This window comes from Arachis duranensis, chromosome 2 (assembly GCF_000817695.3).
Source record: "Arachis duranensis cultivar V14167 chromosome 2, aradu.V14167.gnm2.J7QH, whole genome shotgun sequence".
Lineage (NCBI taxonomy): Eukaryota > Viridiplantae > Streptophyta > Magnoliopsida > Fabales > Fabaceae > Arachis > Arachis duranensis.
Genome location: NC_029773.3, coordinates 65,350,133 through 65,364,220, shown reverse-complemented (window position 1 = coordinate 65,364,220; position 14,088 = coordinate 65,350,133). Strand labels below are relative to the sequence as shown.

The 14,088-nt window shown below is 37.2% G+C and overlaps 1 protein-coding gene across 1 annotated transcript; it reads right to left on the bottom strand.

Moving 5' to 3' along the window:
- Positions 1-4,543: 4,543 nt before the first annotated feature.
- Positions 4,544-4,972, bottom strand: LOC127744951 (uncharacterized). Its single transcript, XM_052257847.1, has one exon. The coding sequence runs from the start codon at positions 4,970-4,972 to the stop codon at positions 4,544-4,546; it is 429 nt and encodes a 142-aa protein (XP_052113807.1).
- Positions 4,973-14,088: the final 9,116 nt, after the last annotated feature.

The window sequence follows — 14,088 nt, the reverse complement described above, 5'->3', positions numbered from 1 at the left end:
AATATTCAAATCATTATGCTCGAGTCATAAGTCAATGATAATAAGGTGGTACGACTCTCAAGGGGGATTTTTAATACATAATTATAAGTAAAATTGAAAGGAGCATTAATCAAGAAGCCTGAAAAGAGTAAAAATAAAATCGCGAAGTTGTATCACTCACACATCGACAACTAAAAGATAAAGCATGAAGTCAAAAGTGATATACAGATAAAGACATAAAGGAGAGTAAGAGAAGGACAATATATAGATATATAACATAAGTAAATAGCCACTAGTCGCGACTCGCGAAGTTTAGGCCGGCTAGGATACAATATAAAAGTAGTTGACAACAGTATCTCCTAATCTCGCCCAAAAGAAACATAAGAGCATCTATAGGCAAGTTCAAAAGAGTTCAATATATAATATAAGTTTTTCAAAATAAAGGTAGAGAGATTCTAAGCAAAATATAAAGTAGAGAATATAAAGATCTTCGCCATCTCTCATATGAACCACAACTCACTTCTGAGCACCTAGACCTGTATCTGAAAAATAAGAGATATATACGGAATGAGAACCCCCAACCCATGGGTTCCCAGTACGATAAAAGTGCCAAATAAATACAATGCATTGTAATAAAAACTCATTAAGCATCCTAAACTTCCTTTCACCGAATATTCATCCTATGTTCTCGCTAATCCATAAATAGGCAACTGATATAAGGGAATGCTAAATCTAATTCCTATTCCTCATGCTTCCCAACTTTCTAACTCTCCGACAATCCACAATCAGAATTATAAACAAAACCATCCCTAGCTATTCTGTCTCAGCAATTCTATGTCATTACCTCATATCTTCACCTGGAGCAAGTGAAATCACTTCATTGCGTCTAACCAAGGAGCTCAAATGATCTCATTTTCTACCTGGAGCAACTGAACTCACTTCACTGCGTCTACCCAGGGAACTCAAATTATATCATTCAATAATCATCATTTTAAATTATTCATGTCATTATTCCATTTCAATAAGAATAGCGCTCAACGTCAACCGACACCAGCATAAGGGAACTCTCAGTTGTACAAACACAATCAATACAGACAAGTAATACACAATTAAGGTACAAGTAGAACAAATAGCATATAGTCAGGTAACAAAGCATATATGATATAGCAATCCAAAACAAATAGGCAAACCCAAAAAATTCAACATATGCAAATGATATATGCCTGCCCTAAGGCTGATGAGTCTCATCTGTCAGTTATAAAGGCAACCCGACAAGTCCTGATAGCTAACCATTAGACTGTCCTTCTGTCGTGCATCCCCAACTCGAGTTATTCACAATCATAATCATAATCACACAACACCCACATTGGTGTTTATCCATGGGGGCAAGCTCATCCTGAACTTTCATAGTGTCTGGCGACACTTACGACATAGGGTCACATGTGCGCGTCGCCCACGTTCATGCGTGGTAGTGGAAAAGTAGAGTGACGCGTGAGTGTCACCCATGCGCACGCATGGGAAGCAGAAAGGTAGCACGACGCGTGCGCGTCAATCACGCGTACGCGTGAGTACGTTTTGTGCTCCTTGCACAAAACCAGCACAGTAGCAGCACAACTCTCTGGATTTTCTACGGGGAACTCGCATCAGTGCAGCGACACATACGCGTCGGCCAGGCGCACGCGTAGGTGAGTAAAACTTGAGAGTGATGAGTGCGTGTCGGTCACGCGTGCGCGTAGAAGCACGATTTGCCAAAAATTTTACTAAGTTAAAAGCTGCAGAATTTCATTGTTTAAACCTCAAACTTCCGCCACACATAACTTCTTCTACAAAATTCCTTTTCAACTATTTCTGAACCATTGGAAAGATCATTGAATAAACTTTCATAAAAATCTGGTTTTGAAGAATTCCTAACTCTGAGGACCGAGTTACGGACCGCCAAAATTGGTCAAAAATCAGTTTTTACCCAAAAATAGAAATCACCAATTTTTCCAATGTTCAAAAGCCAAATTCATTTCCACTCATCCAAATGACTACAACCCAACCACATTCACATAATTGCACTCAACTAAAACCAAACCTACCTCATCTACACAATTCCACCCAAAACTATCAAATTCCACACCTCAATTCCTCAAACCTTATTATTCAATAATCAAACCAATTATTCACACATTCAATATCTAAAATCCATTCAATCTCTTATATCATCACACAATACACAAATCAACTTACCTTCCTTACCTCTTTTCGACCTCCGGCCCAAGATTCACGGTCTCCGGCCCAATATTCACAATTTAAATGCATATTCCATCCAATTCATCAAATTCTCAACACACCAAACATACAAATTCACACAATTCTCAACCCAATCATTAATTTACATTACATATCAACTATGCATATTAGTTCCAACCATTTACACAATCCAAACTTAATCCTAGGAGCATCTAACCTAGGAATTCTCATCACACCACACGGTACTTAAATGAAACTTAATCTGTACCTCTTGTAACCAAAATATATGAGCTTCTTCTTGGAAGTCTCCACCAACCCTTAGCTCCAAGCCTCACCAAAGCTCCACAAGCAACACCAACCTCCCAATTGTGCACCAAAATCAACTAATACTCTAACATAACCAATTTCACACTTATAATCAACCTAGGATTCATAAAATCGATAAATCACAAGGGTTAGAGGGTTCCTTACCTTAACCCACAAAATTTTGTGATGAATATCACCAATGGCTCATACTAGAGCACCACGAAAGAACCAAAATCACAAGATTTTCTCAAAACCCAAACCAAATTCAAAATACAAGAGGAAAAACGAAAATGGGAAGAGGAGAGTTAAATACTCACCACAAAACTTAGATAGACTCAAAGAGGAGAAAAAGAGTGACACGTGACTACAAACGACTCGTCAATCGGAACTCTATAGCTCAAGTTATGGTGATTTGAAGATCAAAGAGAGTTAGGGTTTCTCTCTTCTCATCTCTCTCTTTTCCTTTCAGCAACAAACACACTAAATGAGGGTTATGGTGAATGAATGGCTTTAAGTTAAGGTTATATATGCTGGGCTTGGGTCCACTTGGGCCTAAGTCACTTAGTTTAGTCCGTTGGCCCAATTTTGGGCCAAAACCTTTAAGATTAGAGTTTTAAATCATATTTTAAATATTTCTACCTTCCCTAATTATAAATCCTAATTTCTTAGCCTTATTTACTTATAATCAATTTTTCTCAGCTGCAGTACCAGATAGATTTCAGCCGGTACTGTCGGTCAAAATTCTAGTGCGCGTTTTTACGCAGAACACTATGTTTTTCGACTCAGAAAAATTCACTGAATCCAAATATCATATTTAAATTATCAAATTCCGATTGCTAAATTTTTTAACCATATTCGCTCCTATTTAATTATTTATTTAATTAATTACGGTTTGACTGGGTTTTACATTCTACCCACCTAACAGAAATTTTTGTCCTCGAAAATTCAATATCAAATCTTCATATAAGCTCTCTCAATAACTAATAAGATGTTATGTTTATCTCACCCTTCATAAGACCTTCTCTAAAACCGAAACTTACCACCCTTCACCGTGTCCCTCAAGTTAACCTCAATACAACCTTAATGTTTCAATTTACTGCCTCCCAGCTCCATCATCCAAAGTCCAATAATTTATCCATCAAAATTTAAACATAAATTCAATTACACCTCTAGTCATTTATACAACCATTTTAGAATCAATCTAACCCCAAAGCCACAATTAAACTTAACTACTTGCAGATCACTATTGGCATTAGCTCACTAAACCTTCCAGGTATTCAAACATAGAGTATTTTTAATCATTCTCTCCAGCTCCCATTTGCAACTATCCTATTTTAATACTTCCACAAACTTCCGCTGTGCCACTCTAATTTCTCGTCTAGTACTAATCTTATCACTTATTTCCTCAAGTACTAAACCACAACCTAGCATGACCGACATTCACTAGATTTCTATCTATGATAGTCAAAATGAAATACCAACTTAATCGTACTTTTAATATGTTGTTACCAATATTTCACTTACCTTTTTCCGAACAGTCGGATCTAGCGGTATCTTCCGTCGTCCTGGTGAACACACGACCCGGCTGTTGGGCCTTTGTAGCATTCCGGGTGGCATTCTCAGGACAGTTCCAAGACATGTGTCCAGCTCCTCCACAACTATAGCAAAGTCCAAATCCAGTTCGACACGGAGTTCCCGAATGATAGCTTCCACACCGCCTACAAGTCATATCATTCTGAGGTTGCTTTCTATACCTCCTCCCTTGATGATTATTGTTGTTGTTCCTTCGAGAATTGTCTTGGGCTTGCTGAGGTTGTGGATTATAACCTGCTCTCTTAAAATCTTGATCCCTTGGGGTAAAGTCCCTTTCTCGAATCTATTGAAAAGGTCCCCTATGACTTCCTCTCTCTGCAGCCGCCTTTTTTACACACTCTTCAACAACCCTACTCTTATTCACCAACTCTGAGAAAGTTCTGATCTCCATTGGCCCCACTGAACTTAAGATATCACTTTGGAGCCCTCTTTAATACTTAATGCACTTCCATTCCTCGAAGTCTCCTGTAGCTCCCTGACACATGTGGGAAAACCTGAATAGCTCCTCAAATTTGTCTGTATACTCCAATAGGGACATAGCACCCTGTTTCAGCTGCAGTAACTCAAGTTCCTTGGCCATCTTGGCAGAATTCGGAAAGTATTTCTTATAGAATTCCACCTGGAAGGCATCCCATGTGATAGGGTCATTCCCCTGTTGCAGGAGACGTCGGGCTCCCTGCCACCAATGTGATGCTTCCCCAGTGAATAGATAGGTAGCAAATTCAACACACTGCTCCTCAGGTACCAACTGCGCTTGCAGTACTCGCTCCATTGCCTGAAACCAAGTATCCGCTTCAGTCGAATTGGTGGTTTCCTTGAACTTAGGCAGATTAACCTTTAAGAAGGTTGCCAGTGTCATCGGGCCCTGAGTTCCACTTCCACCATTGCCATTATTGTTTATCTATGGTCCAAGAGCCTCCGCAGTGGCCTGCATAGCAACAGCCATGTTCTCCAACACCGCAATGAACTTTACCGGGTTATTAAGGTTGGTTTCCAGTTCCTGAGTAATAGTACGATCTCTTTCATAGCCTCGACCGCGTCCACAAGGCGCCATCTGGTTCCTATACACACCAAACAATCGATATCAAGTTGATCAATCTCAATATCTCAAGTTAAGTGCTTCAATTTACCAAAGGTACACTCATGAACTTCATGCTAGACGTATCAGTCAGATACCCTAACTAACACAGGCACAAACTTAGAGTATGCATTGAAGCATAAGCAGTTCCATCCCCCAGACTCACGAGGACGAACTGCTCTGATACCATAATATAACACGCTAATATTCAAATCCTTAAGCTCGAGTCATAAGTCAATGATAATAAGGTGGTAAGACTCTCAAGGGGTATTTTTAATACATAATTATAAGTAAAATTGAAAGGAGTATTAATCGAGAAGCCTGAAAAGAGTAAAAATAAAATTGTGAAGTCGTATCACTCACACATCAACAACTAAAAGATAAAGAGTGAAGTCGAAAGCGATATACAGATAAAGGCATAAAGGAGAGTAAAAGAAGGACAATATATAGATATATAACATAAGTAAATAGCCACTAGTCGCGACCCGTAAAGTTTAGGCCGGCTAGGGTACAGTATAAAAGTAGTTGACAACAGGATCTCCTAATCTCCCCCCAAAAGGAACATAAGAGCCTCTATAGGCAAGTTCAAGAGAGTTCAATACATAATATAAGCTTTTCAAAATAAAGGTGGAGAGATTCTAAACAAAATATAAAGTAGAGAATATAAAGATCTTTGCCATCTCTCAGATGAATCACAGCTCACTTCTGAACACCTGGACCTGTATCTGAAAAATAAGAGATATATACGGAATGAGAACCCCCGACCCATGGGTTTCTAATACGGTAAAAGTGCCAAATAAATACAATGCATTGTAATAAAAACTCACTAAGCATCCTAAACTTCCTTTCATCGAATATTCATCCTATGTTCTCGCTAATCCATAAATAGGCAACTGACATAAGGGAATGCTAAATCTAATTCATATTCCTCATGCTTCCCAACTTTCTAACTCTCCGACAATTCACAATCAGAATTATAAATAAAACCATCCCCGGTTATTCTATCTCAGCAATTTTATGTCATTACCTCATATCCTCACCTGGAGCAAGTGGAATCACTTCACTGCGTCTACCCAGGGAGCTCAAATTATCTCTTTTTCTACCTGGAGCAACATGAACTCACTTCACTGCGTCTACCCAGAGAACCCAAATTATATCATTTAATAATCATCATTTTAAATTATTCATATCATTATTCCATTTCAATAAGAACAGCCCTTAGCGTCAACTGACACCAGCATGAGGGACTTCTCAGTTGTACAAACACAATCAATACAGACAAGTAATACACAATTAAGGTACAAGTAGAACAGATAGCATATAGTCAGGTAACATAGCATATATGATATAGCAATCCAAAACAAATAGACAAACCCAAACAATTCAAACATATGCAAATGATGTATGCCTACCCTATGGCTGATGAGTCTCATCTGTCGGTTATAAAGCCAACTCGACAAGTCCTGGTAGCTAACCATCGGACTGTCCCACTATCGTGCATCCCCAACTCGAGTTATTCACAATCATAATCATAATCACACAACACCCACACTGGTGTTTATCCATGGGGGCGAGCTCATCCGGAACTTTCGCAGTGTCCGACCACACTTACGACATAGGGTCAACAGAATCTCGGATCTCAACCTGGAGCAAGTGGAGCCGACCCCCTGCATCTACCCAAGAAAATTCGAAACTCATATAATTTCACAAATCTCAAATCAACCTCGACTGGGAGTAAGTGAGGGCTAACCACTGCATTTATCCCATGAGTTGCAAACCAAACCCGGAGCAAGTGGGATCAATACCACTGCATCTACCCAGGCAGGTATATCTCATCACATCCCGGAGCAAGTGGATCAATGCCACTGCATCTACTCAGGCAGGTATAACTCACCACATCCCGGAGCAAGTGGATAACACCACTGCATCTTATCCGGTGTCCTTGCCTCTTACCCGGAGCAAGTGGATGGCACCACTGCGTCCTACCCGGAGGCATATCACAATCAAATTCAAGTTCATTTTTATTATTATTCCAATTCCTTCATAATCATTAATTCGTTAATTCATTTTCCATACATTCTTAGCATATCTACACTTCTAAATCATACACCCAAAGCGAGTGGTCATTTTTACCGCCTCTTACCCGGCACCTCTATCTCATTCAATCATATGCATATGCATATACAAACTCCACCAAAAATTAATATTTATCACAGCCATTCGGCTCACAACATAATACATAACTAGCCATAATTCACTAACAAACACAGCCCTTTGGCTCATGGCATACATAGCACTCCCACCATTATTACTCATCATTCATCATTGATTCTCACTTTACTTCATCCACAAGTTATCACATGTCCTAGCTTCTTTTCATTACTAGGCATACTATAAAGATTTAGGACTTAGAGAATGAAAATGGAGGCTTAGAAGTCTGAAATTTGGCTTTAAAAACTCAAAAATAAACTTTTGCTGAAAACAGGGTCACGTGTGCGCGTCGGCGCGTGCAAGTGGAAAAGTAGAGTGACGTGTGAGCGTTGCCCATGTGCACGCATGGGAAGCAGAAAGATAGCACGACGCGTGCGCGTCAGTCACGCGCGCGTGGGTACGTTTTGTGCTCCTCGCATAAAACTAGCACAGTACCAGCGTAATTCTCTGGATTTTCTACGGGGCACTCACATCAGTGCAGCAACGCGTACGCGTCGGCCAGGCACACACGTGGGTGAGTAAAACTTGAGAGTGACGCGTGTGCGTGGAAGCACGATTTGCCAAAAATTTTATTAAGTTAAAAGCTGCAGAATTTCATTGTTTAAACCATAAACTTCCGCCACACATAACTTCTTCTACAAAATTCCTTTTTCAACCATTTCTGAACCATTGAAAGATTGTTGAATAAACTTTCATAAAAAATCGGTTTTGAAGAATTCCTAACTCCAAGGACCGAGTTACGGACCACGAAATTTGGTCAAAAATCAGTTTTTATCCAAAAATAAAAATCGCCAATTTTTTCAATGTTCACATGCTAAATTCATTTCCACTCATCCAAATGACTACAACCCAACCCCATTCACATAATTACACTCAACCAAAACCAAACCTACCTCATCTATACAATTTCACCTAAAACTATCAAATTTCACACCTCAATTCCTCAAACCTTATTATTCAATAATCAAACCAATTATTCACACATTCAATATCTAAAATTCATCCAATCTCTTATATCATCACACAATACACACATCAACTTACCTTCAATACCTCTTTCCGGCTTCCGGCCCAAGATTCACGGCCTCTGGTCCAAATCCACAATTTAAATACATATTTCACAAACCAATATTCATGATCTAAATCATCAAATTCTCAACACACCAAACATACAAATTCACACAATTCTCAATCCAATCATTAATTTACATTACATATTAACTATGCATTTTAGTACCAACCATTTACACAATCTAAACTTAATCCTAGGGGCATCTAGCCTAGGAATTCTCATTACACCACACGGTACTTAAATAAAACTTAAACCATACCTCTTATAGCCAAAATAATTGAATTTCTTCTTGAAAGTCTCCACCAACCCTTAGCTCCAAGCCTCACCAAAGCTCCACAAGCAAAACCAACCTCCCAATTGTGCACCAAAATCAACCAATACTCTAACATAACCAATTTCACATTTATAATCAACCTAGGGTTCATGAAATCGATAAATCACAAGGGTTAGAGGGTTCCTTATCTTAACTCACGAAATATTGTGATGAATATCACCAATGGCTCAACTAGAGCACCCCTAAACAACCAAAATCACAAGATTTTCTTAAAACCCAAATCAAATTCGAAATACAAGAGAAAAAATGAAACTCGGAAGAAAAGAGTTAAATAATTACCACAAAACTTAGATAGACTCGAAGAGAAGGAGAAGAGCGACGTGTTGCAACAAACGGCTCGTCAATCGGAGTTCTGTACCTCAAGTTATGGTGATTTGAAGATCAAAGAGAGTTAGGGTTTCTCTCTTCTCATCTCTCTCTTTTCATTTCAGCAACAAACACACTAAATGAGGGTTATGGTGGCTGAATGGTTTCAAGTTAAGGCTTATATATGCTGGGCTTGGGTCCAACTGGGCCTAAGTCACTTGGTTTAGTCCGTTGGCCCAATTTTGGGCCAAAACCTTTAAGATTAGAGTTTTAAATCGTATTTTAAATATTTCTACATTCCCTAATTATAAATCCTAATTTCTTACCCTTATTTACTTATAATCAATTTTTCTTAGCTGCAGTACCAGATAGATTTTAGCCAATACTGTCAGTCAAAATTCCAGTGCGCATTTTTACGTAGAAAATTATGTTTTCCGACTCAGAAAAATTCACTGAATCCAAATATCACATTTAATTATCAAATTCTGATTGATAAAATTTTTAACCATATTCGCTTCTATTTAATTTATTATTTAATTAATTACGGTTTGACCGGATTTTACATTAGAGATTTTCGTAACAGGTTAGTTAACATTCACAATGAGTTATTATGCGAGAAGAAAATTTTTTTGTGTATGGGTTGTGATGTCAGTATTTAATAATTTTGTAGGAGGCTTTCTGAAAAACTGGCAAACTCGACCAGAATTAGTCAAGTTTTATATCATGTCTCGCGTTTTGGTGCCGACGAGCTAAAAAAGGGAGATGTTAAAACTATAGAAGAAGCTATCAGCTCAACACAGGCGAGAACAATTATTAAAAGAATCTACTTAGTCTATTTTCATTGCTAGATTTTAAAATTTCCATGCTATTATTTGCAGGAAGGGCCTATATGGATTATTGGTAAAATAGTTTTAATTAACTCCGACAAGAATGATTGGTATTACAAATGATGCCGAAAATGCTAAAAGAAGGTCAAAACCCCTATTGGAAACAAATACGAGTGTGGTAAATGTGGTCACACCCACGGAACTGCATCACTTAGGTGTGTGTGACATATATGTTAAATTTATAAGGAAAAACTACCATTTGTACCCATGAACTTTGCGAACACTAACAAAAGTACCCATAGAAGATATTGTGTAGCCTTGGAACCCTCAATCCTTTCTCTTGCTGTTGCAATTGACCTATAAATTTTTCATTCATTTACAAGCACATCAAACTCAATTCTAAAGTAGTTCTCAGCATCCTTTACTGTCATATCAGGTTGATTCCTTATTCTGTCTTCCAACTTATCAACTACCCATTTTCCATTAGCAGATTTACAATGCAAGTTCCGTGGGCAAGTATGCTCATTCACAAAGGTTTTGACTTGATAACTCACCGGATATGATCTCTTGGCACAGTAAATTTGCCACGGGCAGTTTTCATCATAGCAAATAGCTTTGCATCTTGTTGAATCAATCCTTGGGAAAAAAATACTTCTTCCAAGGTTAATATTAAACTTTCTTACAACTTTCTTGAACTATTGCAGAGTCTCAAACTCCATTTCATGCTCCAGTCTCACCTCCTTAACAGGTGCATCGGCATTGCCCTGTGGAAATGACCTTCCCTGGTCATCTTCATCACTTCCAATGCTGTGGAGGCCTTCTGACTCATAGCAATGAAGACCAGGTTCATCATCTGAATATTCTCCCCTATCCACCGAAATAAATACTGATAGAGGTTGATTCGGATCTGTATTAGGGATAAATGTTTGTCCAGTTGAAAGGGGTCTCTTAGTAGGTCTCCTTATCTGTTTTCTTCTACTACCTCCAGTACCCTCTGCTGTGTTGTTATTCTGTATTTCTGGAGCATTTATTGTGGCAGATGGATTGGTAAAATGGGTGTTGGTTGGGGGTTTGATGTGGTTAGGCATGGATTGGGAGGAGGATTGATTCTGTGGTAAAGGAACATATTGTGTGAGCAATTCATCTTGTGGATCATCAGAGGTAGAGGGTGGCTCTGTGTATATTAGTGACTTTGGCTGGGCATTGTTGTCAACGTTAAACTAGACAGATATGTCTCCCAAGTTTTCATGATCAAGAGGAATAGATGTTGCTGGAACTGTGTTTGGTGTAGCAGATTCTTCAGATACTGGAACTGTATTTGGTGTAGCTGGAACTGATGGATTTGGGCTGGCATCTGCTTTGGCCTTTTCTGTACCATGGGTCTCCTCTGTAATTTGGGCTTCTGTTTGTACCCCTTCCAGTTGAAGAATTCTTCTAGGACCTTTTGCCTTCTTTGGAGTTGGAGTCCTCCTAACACAAACTTTCCTCCTCCTCCTTGATGGAGTAACATTAACCTCACCAGGTGCTTCTACACCAGCTTCTTCATTTGTATCTATAACATCTGCTTGGCTAATTGGGTGCTCTGTGTATAATTCAATCTTATGTCCATTCTCCACAGCAGCTTCATTCATCTTATACTACAAGAAAAAGCAATATTTGTAAAAAAATTTTTTTTACAAAAAATCGAAATTTTGAAACAAAAGGATTTTGTAACAAAAAAAAAGGGGTCGTTGCAGTATGTCCCGTTACAAAAAATTTTTGTAACAAAAAACGGAACTGTTACAATTCAAAGTGATATTTTGTAATAAATTTTTCTGATACGAAAAACCAGAAGTCGTTACAAAAGTGGTAAAAAATTTTGATCTTCAAGGTATTTTTTGTGACAATCTATTTTTTCCTATCATAAAATTTTGTTACAAAATATAACTTGATTTTGTAACATTTTTTTCTTTAGTTACAAAATACTATTTATTTTGTAATAATTTTTTTAATACAAATTACATGCATAATTTGCCAAATTATATTATTTTTTAATTAATTAATATATTAACTAATTTATTTAGTAAGTCAACATTCATATAATATATAATAACATAGATAGTTCAAATATCTTTCATTTAATTAAGATTGTTTTATAAATCTTCAACATATAAACTTTAAAGTATAAACTAACACGACACATTGAAGAACCCTAATGAACTAGATACATAGGACAAGAAAAACAAAGAATTATAAATCTTTAAAATATAAACTACAAATTACAAACTCCATCATGTTCATACATCTTCTTTCTCATGGAGAAACTTCTAATAAGTGACACACACCTGAAAAGATGACCAACAATAACAATATGATGTCAATTAATGCAATTCTAAAAAATTGTCTAGAAAAATTGAGCTTTACTGTCTCTAGTACCTATAGTTTTAAATTGTTCAGTTAGCACAAACATGTGAGGAAATCACACAGCGAACATAACCAAACGGTTCAACTCAAATTAAATGAGACCTGCAACATTGAAAACAAGACACTTTGCTTTTAGTTCCTTTTTTCTCTTTTTAATCAAATGAATATTCAACAACAACAAAAATTTCAACACTAATAAAATTTCCATCAGTCATTTTAATCAATCCAAAACAAGAAACCGAACAAGCAAAATTCAATTCAATTTTTATTAATCATTCATCCTTCTAACATATGCCCATACCTGACCTCCCAAGTCCCAGAACACAAGTTTTCTATTTGCAGCTTCAATACGATTGATATTCAACCCCACAGTTGGAACGATTCGATCAAGAGGAAGGCTTTCTATGTTTGAGTACACTGACTTCATCCTCTCCAACAAAGTTTGTAAAGTTAATGTATTCAGCAACTCATGGAAACATAACAAAGTTCAACAATTTTGTAAAAAAATGGCATTCGAAATATGCATTACTGTTTTCCCAGCCTTGTTAAACCTCAGAATGAGTACGTGAATAATAGTGGAGCATTTGTAACAAAATTCAACTAAAAATTTCAATAAATAAATTCAGTTTATTGTATCTACTAAACAAGTTAATGTATCCTCTAATTTGACGACCTTCATCTAAGTTTTTATAGGCATCCAACTCTTGTTGTTTCAGCTTCTTTTATACTAAGTTACAAATGATTAAATAGACTAATTCTATCATTAAATCACTCCTTGACCTTAACCTATTACGGATGTAAAGCAGCTTATTGTTTCTTTATTCATGTATGTTAATAACATGAATGACAACAATCAAGAACAATCTAAGCAATTTGTAATTATATTTAGAGCATGTATGATATATTTCCTCCAGTTATTTAGCTTAGCAGAAGGCCTTAGTTGCCTTAAGGATGGTAAAAATTACAACACATACCTTATGTTTCAAATTTAAGTGGCACTTGCTAACCTGTATGACAAATACTTGGCTATATATATTATGTGATGACTTAATCTGTAAGTACTAAGTAGTGGTAAAACCAGTATTGAATCATTGAGAAATATCATACATACATAACTTCCTAAATTTCATAGATCTTGGGCAGGACCAGAATTTGTGCAACCTTGCAGATTCAACAATCAACATCAGCATATCCAGCACCGAATTCATCAATCAGCAATCCCAATCCGATGATTCAGGCCAACTCAAACTTAGAATTTTCACTACTCAGCAACAATGCAACAAAGCTAGCTGCAGAGAATTCAATAATCACAGAAATAACCAACTCACTATCTCAATACCAACTCAATATTCAGAAATAGCCACAGTCAAGTAAGCAATCACATTCATTCAAGGCAATTAAGCTCAATTCATAAGATTCCATAATCATAAAAAATATTTATTTGCTTAAACATCAATGTATAACAATTCTTAAGAATAAAAATGAGTTTAATGAAAATGGCCTACCTCAAAGTCAAAACTCGCAAAATCAAAACGCACAAAAACCACTTTTCCTCGGCCAGCAACCGCAGTAGCCGTAACCTTAGCTTTATCCATCATCCGTAGCAGTAACTGCATCTCTAAGCGCGACACGCAACAACTGAAACTCGAACCTACATTACCAACATCTCAGAATCTTTATCAAATTCATAACAGAGCAAACATACACTAGCAGTGAAGGTTTTGAAGCAATGGCAGCAGCTTCG

Bases quoted from the DNA above. Each gene is read 5' to 3' on its own strand.
- LOC127744951 (XM_052257847.1), bottom strand. From the start codon at position 4,972: ATGACACTGGCAACCTTCTTAAAGGTTAATCTGCCTAAGTTCAAGGAA.